The sequence below is a fragment of the Scleropages formosus genome, chromosome 4 (genome assembly GCF_900964775.1).
Source record: "Scleropages formosus chromosome 4, fSclFor1.1, whole genome shotgun sequence".
Taxonomy (NCBI): Eukaryota; Metazoa; Chordata; class Actinopteri; order Osteoglossiformes; family Osteoglossidae; genus Scleropages; species Scleropages formosus.
Window position 1 is genome coordinate 24,295,700 of NC_041809.1, and position 15,941 is coordinate 24,311,640.

The 15,941-nt window shown below is 43.9% G+C and overlaps 1 protein-coding gene across 12 annotated transcripts in view; it reads right to left on the reverse strand.

Annotated features, from left to right (window-relative positions):
* Window positions 1–15,941, reverse strand: part of nbeaa (neurobeachin a) — a 184,897-nt gene that overhangs the window by 50,533 nt on the left and 118,423 nt on the right. For all 12 annotated transcript variants that reach the window (XM_029251397.1, XM_029251396.1, XM_029251387.1 and 9 more), the window contains 2 exons: window positions 7,647–7,771; window positions 2,869–3,015 (listed from right to left, as the gene is read on the reverse strand). In XM_029251397.1, coding sequence (XP_029107230.1) covers window positions 2,869–3,015; window positions 7,647–7,771 — 272 coding nt within the window. The remainder of the gene's footprint in view (window positions 1–2,868; window positions 3,016–7,646; window positions 7,772–15,941) is intronic.

The window sequence follows — 15,941 nt, forward strand, 5'->3', positions numbered from 1 at the left end:
TGGTACACTACAGATGAAGATTTGGGTTTCACCAACATAAGGAAGTGATTTTAGTATGCGAGTGGGAATATGTAAATATGAAGGGCAGAGGGCCTAGTATCGAGCCTTGAGGAACACCAAACTTCACACCACCAGTGTTGACAGCAGGCGCCATGTTTATAAACCTTAACTTCTCCACTAACTGTCACCACTTGGCATCCACAGGGCATGTGTTTTCAGAGATGGCTTGGTCAGCGAGGGTTGGCAAGGTGTGTTTGTGTGGGAGGATTATCAAAACTGTGTCATATGCTCAGCATATGCAAAATATTTTCATATTTTACTGTAGACTATTCTTCATCTTGAGGTTGCATGGGAAGGCTCTGGCTCGGTTACCACCCTCATCCCAGACCCCTAGAGCTCCAGTATACTCCTGGATGCAGTCACAGGGTGCTGCTGGCCTGTAAGTGACCCCAAACAGTGAGGCTGCAAATAAACAGCTGCAGATTCCTTTTCTCAAGTGCCTACTTCCATCCTCCAGCACCAGCTGCTCACCCCCTCTCTCACTCAGAGCAGTAGCTCCTTCTGGGCATTCTCGCGCTTCCTGCTAATGGCTTTCAAACACATTAGAAGTTAATCCTTAAATTGTCCAGCTTCAACTGTTTGGGAGTATCTCTGCTACATGTGCAGTGCTTTAGCCGACCAGAGCTCTCCTTCAGACTTTCTATCCTTGGTTACTTCAATCGCAGCGCCCCTGGTGGAGACAAAATTCCAAGTATCAAGTGTTTAAGTATTGGAGCACATAAGAGGATTTTCTGTGGTTTCATTTATACGAATCAAATGCAAGATTTTACATCTGATAGCAAAACCCTGAGGAAGCCTATACCTTTACACAAAAAAAAGAAAAAAAATCACTAGACCAATACTCCAATTTATGTTGCACAATCTTAAAAGAATGCTGGAACTGCTGCTTTTCTGCTCCTGTTTACCTGCAAGTACTTTATTATATATTAAAAGAATTTTCTACAATTCTGATATGATCTGAGAGAGTATCCAAGAAGCAGCCCTTGTATAACACAGATTTGACTACACAAAGTCAACAAGGCAAACAGAATCACCTCACATATACTTTGTCATAAAATAATTTACCTGCTTTGTTCTCTCACAAACTGAAACACTCAAATAGGCAGCCTATTTAGCATTATGTGCTGCGATAATACTGACATATAAGTGATGTTTAAGCAATTAATATTAGTTAGTCATTTATTATAAATACCGTAAAATATTTTCAAAATGAAACTGTTGGTGAATTTTTAAAAAGACTGTCAGAAGCAGGATTTTGCAGACCACTGACAGTGAAAATTAAAGAGTGAAAACAGATTAATTGAATAGGATTTGTTGATTCCTTGCAAGTAGAGTTAATCACACAGATGCAGATCTCGAAAGTCTTTTCCTTGCGAACTGGGTGATTTAGTCCATTGGTATTAGATAATATAGCGCACTTACAGCACTAAATTCTTGTTAGTTTTTCAGAATCTCGCTACTTCAATTCCAGTCAACTGTCAGACTGATCCTCATGCTGGTGTTAGTTAATTAAAACATAAGAATAACTTGCCTCTGGAGGTAAACACACGTGGACGGAAAGCCACTAAAAACAAGAATATATAGACATCATTAATGCACAGTGCAGCAGTAGAGACAACCTCAGAGGTGGGCTTTAAGGAGGCTTACCTGAACAGCACAGAACAGGCAGGTAGGTGCAGGGTGGTGGCTGAAATACCACCACTGCACCTCAACACACCATCGCCACCTCCTCAGTTGTCACTAAGACTTCCGACGTTTTTGCGGTATGCAACACGGTGGACAAAAAGCCTGGCATTGTGCGCCGGTTGTAGGCAGTTCTGTCAAAGCACTTCTCAACTTTGGAATCAAAGCTTTCTATTCCAGTCATCGGTAGACTGATTACAAGAGGAAATTAACAGATGTAAGAGAATGAGGGTCTCTTAGGGGCTTGCTGTGTGAGAGCCACAAGACCCAATTGCCAATTTCCATGGGACATTTTGCCGTACTTGGCCAGGGATGACCTCACCGCAGAGTGACCGCTGTTTTGAATAAAACTGTCTCTCACATCAGGTCACTTTGCTGGCATCTTTTTAATAAAGGTTGCTTAGCTCTAGTAATCTGATTTAAAAAAAAAAAAAAAAAATGAAGAACAACTTTAAGGAGATAAGATGTGCAGTTCACGCATGGCATGCTGGCCCAATTTAGATAATAGTCAGGCTCTTGTGTCCTATAAATTTTTAGTTCCTCTAGGGAGAGCCATGGAAGGCTGGGGCATAGAGAAGGTAAAAGGCTTATATGTGTTACCAAGTCAGCAGGGCACCAATATCGACTGCCTCTGGACATTGCAGTTAATATCTTGTATTACTATAATAGGCAGAGCATTTATCAGGTGCCTTGTGAAGACCACTTAGCTCGGGTGTGCTTCGTTACAGCCTTGAGAATTCCTTTGGGTTTGTGCTTTTTAATATTTTATTGATCTTCTTTAAAACTCATTTTAAGCTTCAATTAGATGTACAAAAAAATAGAAAGCTCCTCCTGGATATTTCAGAGATCCTAGAGGGAAAGCATCTTCTTAGGCTAAATGCCATGAATGTCAAAGGGGCTGCTGTCCAGGTTCGGTCAGCAGATGAAAACAGTTTAGGAGCAATTTTTTAAAAGACTTTGCCTCTGCTGTTGCATTTATTTTGGTGATGGAACTCTGCCTTCTTGGTTTTTCTGTAGCAGCCCAGAGAAATGTTCAGGAGAATTATGGTGCCCAGGAAGTGGACCTACCTGTCTGCAAATGTACTCAACAGAGGTGTGCATGTGTGTCCACTTGCAGCCTCTTACCTGCCAGATTGTCAATCTCCTTCTCTTGCAGCAGGCTGACCGCATCGTCGTCTCCTTCCAGCATCAGCTCCGTCTCGGGGTTCTGGTTGACAACTGCCTGGCTGCGGAAACCCTTCCTGGATCGGACCACATCATCCTCCTCGGTACCTATTTAAAGACCCAAGCGTGAGAACAGCACTGGTCAGGTATTGGGATTACTGGTGCAACTGGGCAGAGGTGGAGCCGCATATTTTCCGGCTGCATTCCTATCAAAACTATGCTAGTAACCCCTTAGGGAGAATGCCGTGGTATATTTCAGCACCTGTACCTACTGCTGTGCCATATGATACGCCTTCGCGGATTTGGTAATGTGGTAAGCGTCTGAACACTAATGGTACAACAAACCATACCTTAAAATTCAATGAGAAATTACAGGAAACATTAATTTATTGAATTTCACAGTAATTTATCAGAGTGGATCATAAGCAAAAGGTGATTTTTGATCTAATTAGCAAAGCCCAGAGAAGATGGACATTATATATCCTGCCCAACCTAAGCATTCAGTCCTGAGACAATGACGAGCTCATTCAAATGACATCATAAATAGCCAGGGGCCACAGTTAGTCAGACACGCTAAGGGGATGGATCTCAAAACTCCCTTCATATCACAGCACGGTCCAAAAGGGGGATTGGTTGACACTAATTATGCTGTCGACACACTGTCTGTCTTTGTGTTGCGAGGTCACGTTCATGCACTTGGGGGGGGAGGGGGGATCCACAAATCTACAAACACGCATCGAGGTGTCTGACGCTCTCAGACGTGTTTCTGTTCAACACAGCCTTGTTCTTACAACTTTGCTCCCCTGAGAAATAGTTATTTTGTGAAAGGATGCATTTGGTTTTTGAACAGCGTCTGTACTGCAGACAAAAAAAGGGAAAAATAACAAAAATTTCAAATATGTCATGTGCATCTCCGATGTTTGGGAGATGCAGTAATGTTTTAGAAATGAATTTTGCATAATGTCAACTATGGAAATGAGCTGGATGACCACAAGGGTGCGGGTCAGCCAAGCGGAAAATAAGGATGCTGTGAACCACTGCTACAGATGCTTTGGAGCAGAGGAAGAAAACTGAGGAAAATCAGCACAGACAGATGTGCTGGGAGAAAGTTTGTATAAACCAGCATGCTTTGCAGCATCACCCTGAAACTCATGACTGCCCCCTGGGGGGAACAGGAGACTGTGCACTCAGACTGATTTTGCAAGGCCCAGATCCAGGTCAAAGACACAAATTTCAATGCAGGAGCAAGGACTCAATATGTGCATAATGTATAGGACATCATGGTTCAAAACCAAATTAACTAGAAAAAAATTCCTCATTGAGAGCATTTTTTTTTTTGTTTTGTTTTTAAATGGGGGGTGCGGTGGCGCAGTGGGTTGGACCGCAGTCCTGCTCTCCGGTGGGTCTGGGGTTCAAGTCCCGCTTGGGGTGCCTTGTGGCGGACTGGCGTCCCGTCCTGGGTGTGTCCCCTCCCCCTCCAGCCTTGCGCCCTGTGTTGCCGGGTAGGCTCCGGTTCCCCGTGACCCCGTAAGGGACAAGCGGTTCTGAAAATGTGTGTGTGTGTGTGTGTGTGTTTTTAAATGGAATAAAGGGTTGGGGTCAAGGGAAGAAGTGGTAAGCGGGTATTTGGAGTACGTCATTCCCGTTGGTTAATTATTTACACTTTGTGGAAAAAAAGAAGAGGTTTTCAGAAGAGGAAGCACACAAGGAAATCACTACCCTGGCAGCAGAATCGTGTTTATTATCAAGTGAGTTTGTAGCAACAACCACAGAGAATCTCGACAGCCGCCCAAATCTGATCTCATTGCCACAATAACAATGTGTCTGCTGGCGGTGTAAATATTATGAGATTATGCACATGCATATATACAAGCTGCCGGTCCAGTTCAAACAGTAGTCCCAAACAGGAGCAGGAATGTGACAACAGTACAGCTTTGCGGTTCAACAACCTTGAAAGCTAAACTAGGTGGGTCACTGGTTCAGACCCCAGGTGGAACAATCTGACCATAACCACACAAGCTTGTTATGGAAGTTTTTCCCCTTTTGAGAGCTCTAAAAAAAACCAAATGAATCAGACTCCACCGATTGTGCAGCAGCGGAAGCTCCGAGTGCCTTAATCCTGGAAGCCTGAAGTCTCACAATTTCACTACAATTACAGAAATATAATAAAAAGCAACATTTGACATAACTGGAAGGAAGTTGGATTGTATTTCTCCCCCAGTAATTAAATACCCTAACTCATGCGCTAAAATTGGCAGTAGCATTTACGACTTATTTCCATTGCACCCCCAAAAATTCCAAAGATAGTTCATTCCTAGGACAGTGGAACAGAGATGTAAAACACTACAGTAGTCAAGTCACATGGGACATGATCAAAATGCATCTTCCCATAAACAGGACTTAATAGTTACTAAGATGATACCAAGCAAAACCAAACGGTTCTCTACCCTGGAGATTGTTTCTAGAGAACAATTTTGTGGACGTCTCCAATGTGACTTTACTGTTCCTTGAAATAAAGTTGCCCTTTGCTGCAGTCTAGCACACTACATACAAACATACACACACACATTAGATGAAGCCAGTGCAGTTTTGTTGACAATACACCCAAGAGACACTTACAGTGAAATGAACGTTGATCCAAGTCAATTAATAATCTCACAGGAAGAAAACACCATTTAAGCGGTAATTACCATATTATGGTGTAAGCAGACTTGAGCGTATGAAACATTCTACAAAATGGTCCGCCCCGCCATTGGGTTTCCAGCTGGGCCTTTTATTACAACGCAGCTCATAAGGAAGTTACCAAGAAGAGTGTGTCATTCATCGGTATAATACACCGCCTCCTCAGTGTGCCCCACGTCCTGTGCCGGACGGCCAATGTCAAGGAAGCAGACAGGCCCATAAAAAAAAAAAAAATCTACATTCCAGATTTCCAAGACGGGAAAACAACTGGATGGATGAGTTATCCCAGTACAGAAACAAATGCCACTGCTGATTCTTTGCATAGCGGAACAATAAAAGAGATTGTCTCCTTACTTTGGAAAGAATAAAGAGGCAGTGGAAGTGGAGAGGTACCCAGTTAATCATCTTGCAGACTTCAGAGAAGAGCAGCGTAACATCAGACCAAACCAATTCCACCGCGTGACAGACCTATAAATTATTCCTCTCGTTAGAATCACCAAGAGGTTCCAGGATTTCAGCAAGTTCTCAATCATCGTCGCTGCCATGTTAGTGGATCCGCAAACACGCGACCAAAGGCATCACACGCACATCTACCCAAGAAAATTAAAATAGATCTCACTGGTATTCTTAATTTGTCACTTTTTTCTAAACTGTCCAGAATTTGTACACAGGGGCTCTGGTTATTGCGAAGATGCAAATCGGTATTGTAAGAGACGACTGTCACATTTAACAGCGTCAGAAAACGACCTCCAGACGGACGCGGCCTGCTATAGGGGACAGTGAGGCGCACTGATGTGCAGAGTGCATTCCTACCATCAAGGAGGTCACTTGGTGAAAAATGACATCACCACCATTTTTCATGACACACCTAAACAAAACAAGATAGGCTTAACTGGTGACACTAGTAGACAGTATATCTGTCTCTCTCTTTCACTCACTCGCGCACGCACACACGCAAAAACATGCAGTTTTCAGCTCCTTACAAGGTGACATTCTTGTTCACGGAGACTATGTAAGATCTAACGTGAATGACAACCGAAGGCAAAGCAATAATCAACACTATAATTTCTCATAGCATCCACTGATACGGCAAAGCCAAATCCAAAGGCACGTAATGTTTAGAGGGGGGAAAAAAAAGGAAAATATGAAATACATTTAGAAAATATGCAGCTTTCTCTGCACCCTTTTTATTCCATCAAAGCTTTAATCTTTGGCAGTGTTAAAGGTCTAAATGTGTGAAAAAATAATGAGGGGGAAGAAAGATGATTTTCATTTTCAATAACGACACGTCTCAGAGCGGAAAAGTGCATCACAGATGAATCAAAATTGTTGATGAGTTTGGAAGTCGAATTTTTGCCTTGATCTTTTGTTAGATGTGCTCCACAACCTTCAATTACAGACTGAAGTTGAGGGTCGAGGTTGTTTACTAGAACTGCACCACCTGCTTGGGGGGGGGGGGGGGGGAAAGAGTCTAGTGACGTGGAGTAGAACGGATACTTTGAAGCCGTCAACGGCCCAAAATCAATAGGGCACAACATTACACTCAGAAAACCGGTAACCTGCTTCCACCTACACGTGAAGGTAAAAGTAGGGCGTGGGGGGGGATGTGGAGGATGTGGATGTGGCAGGTGAGGAAGATGGAAAAACAGGTTTGTCACACTTAATGACATTAGGTCATACAATTTGTGACCCTGGAAAGATGAGTGGTAAATTGGAACACCACACTGAGAGGGAATGGGGGGGGAACCTTTCCAAGTGTCAGAACTTTCCTTCCAAAGAGGAAACGGCTTGGACTTTTCTGTGATAGACAATACATGTTGGCTGATCTACCCAGGTATCATAGGAGAGTCTAGGCTTGCAGTAAACATAAGAGAAGAATAAAATGCAGCTGCATGGATGAAGGAGAACTAACATGACAGAACCTAAGCATCTGCACTGCTTAAATACAATGTCAGTAACCAAAAAAATTATGCTTTATGGGATGTCATTATGTTCTGTATTAACTGAGTGTCTGCAGAATGTAAAAGTATTAGAGCCAGTGTGGTGGCATCACTTACTGTAGTCCTCCAAGGCCTTGAGTGTGGCATCAGCGTGGGTGGAGCCAAAGGCGTTCCGGACAAACCGCCGCCTACGCCGCAGGTCATCCTCCCAGTAGTCCAGGCGCCAGAAGTCATGGAGCTGGCTGCAGAGAGTGGAGAAAGAAGACAGGAGTTAGGGACAAAGCATCCTTCTCTCACAACTGTAAAGAGACGGTTCACTACATATGAGAAATCACCGTCTCCAAACATGTGGCATCAGCAGCTGACTTTTCATTTCTTTGTATTTTACTGGACGTCTGGATTGAACATGCAAAACCCTTTAACGTCTGCAATATGTATCAGCCATTTCCAGTCTTGATGTCAGCAGACAGGTTCATTTGCCAGTTGGCTGGTGATCCCAAGGTAATGAGACTTGAGAGTGAGACACTTCTTGGCACTTGGAATCCTGAGTGTTTTGACAGGCTGAACAATATTATGAAGGATTTTCAACCAAATTTATTGTTCTTGGTTCCCCGTGATAACTAGCGGGTATCGGTTTCCAACTAACTTTAAATCGGAAACTAAATTCAATAGTCACACGGGTGTCGACGGGAAACGCATCCGAGACCTTTAATCTCATTCTCCGACTACAGAGATACGCTACCCGCCACACTGCCACAGAGATCAGGTGTAGAGGCGATCACGAAAGCGCAACCGCAGCAAAGTAAACACAGTGACAGGAAAGAAAAAGAAATCAAGAGAGAGAACACAGATATTCTCCAGTGTGTGTGAAGTTGTGTGAAGCCTCTTTCATTTAGAGCAGCAGAGAATGTGGCATAGGCAGCCGGTGGCATGCATGCAAGCGAGAACCAGTCCTGTTAACAACCTCAGCATGAAGCCCACTGCCTGCCTCCTGTCCCATGGCATTTTTTAACCAGCCCCTAAATCAAAGGAGCGACCTTCAACACAGACAGCATGTAGTATAACAAATCTGGAGGGGGGTGGGTGGGGTGCTCTCACGCTGTTGGATCCCCAGGCTAACAAAATACACATCTCATGGATTTGCCCCTCCCCTCCCCTCCCCACCCCCATGCCCATGCCCGATGTCTGTAGGCATGATTAAAATAATGTGCTGAAATATTCATTGAAACGACTCCCAGGACCCCTGAAGCAAGCCACAGAAAATTGCATTTTTATTCATTATTAATAACACAGAATTAGGACTGCTGAATAAAACCAGGCCTGGGGGTCACAAACAGCTCCAGCATGTGGTTACCATCTTTGTAAATTATTATTCCAACAATGGCAGACCTGGGATAATTTTATTGCATGCTGCTAATGCAAACCATTAAGGGCCAGTGCTGGCATTGGGTTACTAAGTGCTTTTCTTTTGCAGTTGAGCTCTGCTGGGACAGATTTCAAAGGACTTTGCGTTTCCTCAAAGAATAGAAAAGGAAAAACCAAGTGCAATTAATTAAAATCCCAATAGCCAGTTTAGAATTATGCAAAAGGAAAGCAATGATTGAAATTCTTGTGAAGGGGATGACTGCAAGTACACGGACAATCCCCAATAAATTTAGATTCATGTGGTTTGACTGTCAACAGTCAGACGGAGAGCCACAAGGTAAATGGGGGCGTGCGAGGCAGTGAGGGATCTACAGATTCCTCCCGTTGCTTCTATTTCATGTTTCATTAATGGGCCGGTGACATAATGAGGACATCCATCCCCCAGTTTCTGAGAAACTGAAAGAACGAAAGATCCGAAGCTGGATTTCCACAAACAGATGAGGCCCAACGGCGGAAAAAGCACAACGAAAGTGAACATTTCGAAATGGAACCTTGTCCCCTGTCGCTGTGCAGACCTGACGAAGTCAACCTTTGGTTACTGAGTCTTTCTGAACAGCCTAGATGGTTATCTAATAACTAGTTTCATCTTTTACCTATAACAGTCAGTGCAGAGATAGGTAGACACAGGCAGAGCTACATAAGCACCCATCTGCCAGCACCTGCAGAAAGCAAGCATTTTGGTTTAAGCGAGTCAGTTGAGCTCTTTGAATGGCAGCCCCACGGTGGTTCAGCTGGCCAGATTCCATCCACACACTCATAATTCACTGTCTCGAAAAGACAAGCCAGGATGAACATCCTACGCAACCGGCTGCATCCGGACTGGGATGCACGAATTTCTAAGTGCTAATCGGACGCACAGGGAGCCAAATTAAATCTTCAGTTTCCTACACACAAACTTCTGTGTGTCACTGTATTTTATTCTCACTACAACACTAAGGCAGTCTCAAGAGATTAAAATATAAGGAGGGGTTCACATTACAGCAGGATCTATGTGAGACACCTAAAGGCACCAGAAGGGGGGGGGGGGGGGGGAAATTAGCTGGGTTAGTCCAGGCATGGGCTCCAACAGGTGTGTAGGTGTGTGTATATGAGAGAGAGAGAGTCAAGGGATAACCCAAGAATACTAAACTAAGTGACTTTTGTTTTCAGTTAAAGCAACCTAGCACATTTACATTTATTCATTTAGCAACGCTTTTCTCCAAAGCGACTTCCAACGAACTCCAGTGTTACCGGCCCACACACCTTATTCACCAAGGTGACTTACGCTGCTAGATACACTACTTCACAAAGTAGTAAGGAGATAACACAAACATTTTTCACTTCCATCTTTAAGCAAAACTGAAACATTTAAGGAACTGCCGAGACAAATTAAAGTTTAAAAAAAAAATTACGATGGACTAGAAGCCGTTTCATTCCTCTTGCTGCACACCTTCATGACATCACACTTTGCATCTGTTTACATTTGGTAGACACCTCTCTACAAAGTGCACATTACACTAGAAGCTGCCTGTGGAATTGGCAATTACCTCTTGACCAGGTTATGGCTTCAATGTCCTCGAAGAAACAGACTGGAGTCAACTGTTACTTGGAAGCTACTGACTGTAAAAGCGGAGGAGACGATTTTGAGCGTAGATATTCAAAGTCAAAATTCAGAGAGGGGATGGGATCCACCAGCATTTAAAACTGGGGGGGGGTTCAGTGAGTAAGAAGCAACACAAAAACGGTTAAAATGTTTCGCTTTACAACCCAGAAGCAAAAGTGTCCCTCCAGAGAGGGAATTGATACGAGGCCTGCAAAGCATTTTCCAGCCCTTTTCCTTCTCATACGCACCGCGTGGTGATTTGTTTAACATGGGAGCTACATTCCACAACAGGACACCCAGGAGTGGGAGAGAACGGGGGAAGTAAGAACCGCAAAACATGCAAACAAACCCGCTCAACGGTGTTTCTTTCATTTATAACTCACAATCTTAAAATTAGCTGTAAAAAGGCACACAGAGCAACCGTAATCATTTCTTTGAAATTATTTGGAATCAAGCAATAAAGCAGTAACAGAAGGAAGAAGACTGTCGACGGCACGGCTGACCGAAGAGAAGCGGAATCCTGCTCGCCGACTTCCTGGCTTCACAGGGAGCAGCAATGCCATCATTTCCTCGCCAACTGCTGAGCAGAGTAACAGGTACCGCGGGTTTCGGAACGAGAGCCACGTAACGTGTCCGACTCACCAATACGGCTTACAGCAGTCTCTTGGGATTTCAAAACATCCGTCACCGCGCGAAGACAAAATATCAGCTCTTTCGTACGGGTGCGAACCGTAGAGCTGCCCTACGGTCGTAAAGTTGATGCAGAGTAAGACGCTGCCAGCCCAACACCACCCAACCTTCTTTTCCTACTCCAACACTTTACAACATGACATGTTGAATTAAGGCAAAAAAGGGAACTAGAAATAAAGAAAAATTGTGCAGTCTCCCAGCGAGCGAGAAAAATTCATTAGTCACATGGGCCATCAATCAACCAAATGGATTTTCAAACTGCATTTTAAAAGCCCATTTTTTCCCCCTCGCCGCTAATAACCAGAAGTATCAGTCGGACTGAAACGTGGCTGATTTATCTGCAGCCGCTCTCGGGGTTTCAAGCTCCAGCATCTCCTTCCCCCCGTCCCCCTCTCCCATGCGATTGACTGTCATCTCTACTAGTACCAGGCAGACTTTTTTCCAAGGCACCTTGTGCCGACGAGTCGAGGACTGGATATCGCCTTTCAGCAATCCAGTCTATAAATCTTCTACTTATATGTGTGTGTATACACACACACACACAGCTACTTTTTTTTGTAAAAAGGGAAAACAGTGCATACTTTATTAGCCCATTGTGGACAAACATCTATGTTCAAGCTTTACAAGGAGAGAAAAAATATATACACGACTGTAACAAACAATTTTTAAGCTTAAGTGAATTACGTGGACAAACATATCACTTTTGTTTACGAGCAAACGTACACACTAAAGGGATCTGCACTATAATACGATTTCTAGGACTGCATAATTTGCTTTGTCAGAATGATCAGGGCAATATACCAAGTTTGCTCCTGTCTGGGGAACACAGCCTGTACCGAGAGGCCCGAAAGGCTGACAGATGGACCTAAAAAACACGTATACGTACACGCTAGGGGTATACATCTGCAAATATGAAAGACGAAAGATCCTTGCCGAGTGTATATTTTTCATTTGAAAAAGGCTGGAGAAGGAAATAGTGGACTCGTGCCTGTGGTAACAAGGGGTCTTTTGGATGGAGAGGCCTTTTGAGTGACAGTTGGTACAGGGGTCAGAATTATTGTCCCTAGCACTGAACAGGCAAACCAGGTACAGAGTGAGAAGGAAGTGGGGTTACATACAGATCAGGAACCCGCCTTCCTGCCCCCAGGCAGTGCTCCACCCCAACAGCTTGTTTAACACTGGGCTTTCTGTCTTATTCCACAAACAATGGAGCCCTACAAGAGAAGAGGGCAACACTTGTAAACTGCCAACTTCCCCCATACTCTTCATTGCTCATTGTCACCCCAAAGCCCCAGCCTCACCCCGACCTTCTCTCAAGTTACACCAGGACCTCACATCCTTGCCACAAGAGACACTGCATGAGCACACAGTAAGGCTTACTGCTATGGACCCTGGGACTCCTCTGCAGGGGGTATGCTAGTGTACACACATTGCACACAACGTACGTTTGCATGTCCGAAGACACACCTGAATACGCAGCATTTAAAAGGCTATTTATGCAATGTTGAAAATCTCAGAAAATGTCTGCGCAGTCTGAATACTTTTGCAAGGCATGATTTTTTTGTGCCACACATTTCCCCCCCCCCACACTAATTGACACAGTCATCATTCACCAAATACAATATTAGCTTAAGCTAGAAAACTAAAGGCTGCAGTTAGACCAAAATGACTGATGACGCGAGGGCAAAACTAGCTATTGGGAATATCAAGTAGCTGATGCGTGACGGGGTATGGTGCTTTCAAAATGTGCAGCGAAGTACTTTTTCGACCACAGAACAGTCAAGTCATCGGGAAGCAAACATTGATTACTACATCCTTGCTCCTACCAGCTCATCAACCACGACACACAGCGGCAGCCGCAAGAACTCGGCCATGTCGTTGAACTTTGCACGTCCAGTTCTCAGTTTCAGCTTTCAATGAAGCTAATGAGAGCGATTTCTCAGGAAGCGTATCTGCAGCACAGAGGGGAAAGAGTTCTGCATTTGAACCTCAACAAGCTATAAAGTGTCACTTGAAAATTGGACTGTGTCAACCATGCGTATGACTCTCTGTTAAAGACAGCAGATGAATAACCTGCACTCGTGGCTTTCTGTTACACCGACTAGTTCTCGAAAAGCTATGTAAACTGGTGAACCCGGAAGATGATAGAGCAGGTGTAAGGTGACTGGTTTAATTTGATGCAGAAATAAATTAATTGTAAACAGATAATGAATGTGTGTGGTTTTGGGTCACAGTTCTTAAATCAGCGGAAAGTTCAGGTTGCAGAAATGATTTAACATTTATTTGCAGCCTGTGGTTCGGGTGCCGTGTCGATATTGCGGATTGAGGGTGGATGTGGGTCCCAAAAAATGAACCCGTGCAGGACTGCAATACACCCTCTATAAAAAAGATCCAATCCATCACTGTCCAGATAATTCTTTGTTTGTTATTGCTTTGATAACTACAGAGAGAAAAAGGCCCATGCTAATTATTCACACATTAGGGTCAACAATTAATCTCCTTTCCCTACGTGGTCCTGGTTCCACGCCAGGCCTGCGTGAGCCAGTGATAGCGAAGATCCCGAAAGGTTAGGAATCTGAGCCACACAGCCAGAACACACATATCTGCGCGACACCCAACGTGTCCTAAGAGCAAAGAATGCATTCTCCTTCAACGAACCGCACAAGGGGTGGGAACTGGGTCAGTGGAAAAGGAACAGAGACCAAGTGAGAAAGAGAGCAGGGGAAATTCAATAAGAAACCATTACATTCTCGTTAAATGCTTCCATTTGGGGGATAATGATAATAAATGGGAGCAATCAGTAGCTGCTCTGTTAAGCGGGGCCATGGGCCTGGTTTTTGTCAGGGCCACACTGGGCTCAGGATGTTGCTGTTCTCCCAGGGAAGGAGAGGAGAAAGGTAGGGGGGAATGAGAGGAAGGCATGCTGGGGAAGGGTAGAAGACGGCTTTGACAGGCACTCACCAGTGTCGCTGTAACACTGGGGGTTTCTCAATTTATTTTTATGTAGGGGCAAGGGAACTATATGTTGCTTTAGAATGCTTAAGAGAAAAAATACAAAGAGCATGTAACAATCAGTATGAGTAATAACCAAGAGCCAAGTGTGGGGCAAAAAAAAAAAAAAAGGCAATTGGGTGTAGGAGACATAATTCCTAAGGCAATTACAGGAGGGGAAAAAACCAGGGGTCCAAGGGCAGTTGGCTGCCAACCCCTGCTGACCCTAAACAATTAGGAGAAAGTAGTAGCTAAGTAGTTTCTGAAGTGGTCAGGTGGTCCATCCCCTCCATCGAGCCATTCTGGTTTCAGTGATAAAAACATTTTTTTCTCAGCTTGTAATTTCATCCTTTGAGACCTTTGTATGTGAACTCGCAGCTACAATTCATTTATCAGGCGCTCTCCTCCCAGGATTGAGACGCAGCTGAAATGTCCATCCATGGCAACTTACAATTTTACCCCTCGTGCAACCATGCTGCCCAGTAATGGATTACTCCTTCAAAAAACCTTAGGCAAAAGACTGGCTCATGACATAGAAGAGTTACGTGCGGACTGATGTATTTCTCAGATATCAGCAGAGATCCCTTAGAGAGGATGGGCCAGAACAGACTCAGTTCAGCATCTCTGGAGCATGTCCTGGCTCAACCAGATTGCGAGCAGTACCAGGAAGAAGAATTTACTATGATGATTTTAAAAATAAAATAAAATAAAAAAAAAAATCTTTACTGAGGCCCACCAGGATTTCCAATGTTCAGAAACTAAGTGCTAATGGAGTTGTTGGATTCACAACCAACTTGGGGAACAAACAGAGTTCCAGTCCCAGCTGTAAATTGTGGACCCAGTGGATCTTCAGTTTCCACAAGTGTCTGTTTTATGACAAACATTTTGCCTAAAATGGACACTGTCATTCTTTCCTGGTTGGATATGTGCTTGGTGATATCAGTGTCTGGCTCATGAGAACAAAGAGCAAAAGATGATTCACAAATAAGCTGCTGACACATTTTTACTCTCTGGCCCCTATTCAGGATTACTGGATTAGACAGGAACCGCATTTAGAAGGTACACCTGATAGGAACCTGGAGCACTTCAGTAAAACTGCTTTAGGTATCCAATTTATAGTCCATCCATTTCCATGCCAGAAAGACCAAAGCTGACTGATCACGGGAACTCTATAAACAGTCCTTCAAGAATGAAAATTTAGTTCCAAATATTTCTGGTCTCATGAGGAGCATTAAGGTTTATAATCCACTGGCAGAGATCAGGGGTCACCAAGGGATGGAAGGGGCAGTCAGGAAAACCATTCCATCTCACCACACACACACACACACACACACACACACACACACTTCCTTCATATAAAGTCTGACATTCCATTTTCAGCTTGATTTATAAATGGAATGCCAAATTGATAGCATGTCATTACAGGGCGGTATACTATCCAGGAGAACTGTTATCAAAGCCCTTTCGTTTTGGTCCAGAGGCATGGATCAATACTGTTGCATACAGTTCCATTTCAAAAAGTATTGATTTTCTGATGCCAACTCAATACAAAGAGCATCCATCACCGAGCAAGCGTAAAGAATGATCCGGGAAACATCTGTTCTGGGGGGTCTGGTTATTTGTATTTCTGTTTCTAACTAACAAGGCTTTCAAAATGTTACACCCTGTCAATGCTTGCGCCACCGTTGATCTCAGTAAGGGACCTCTAGAACGGGAGCAGCCCG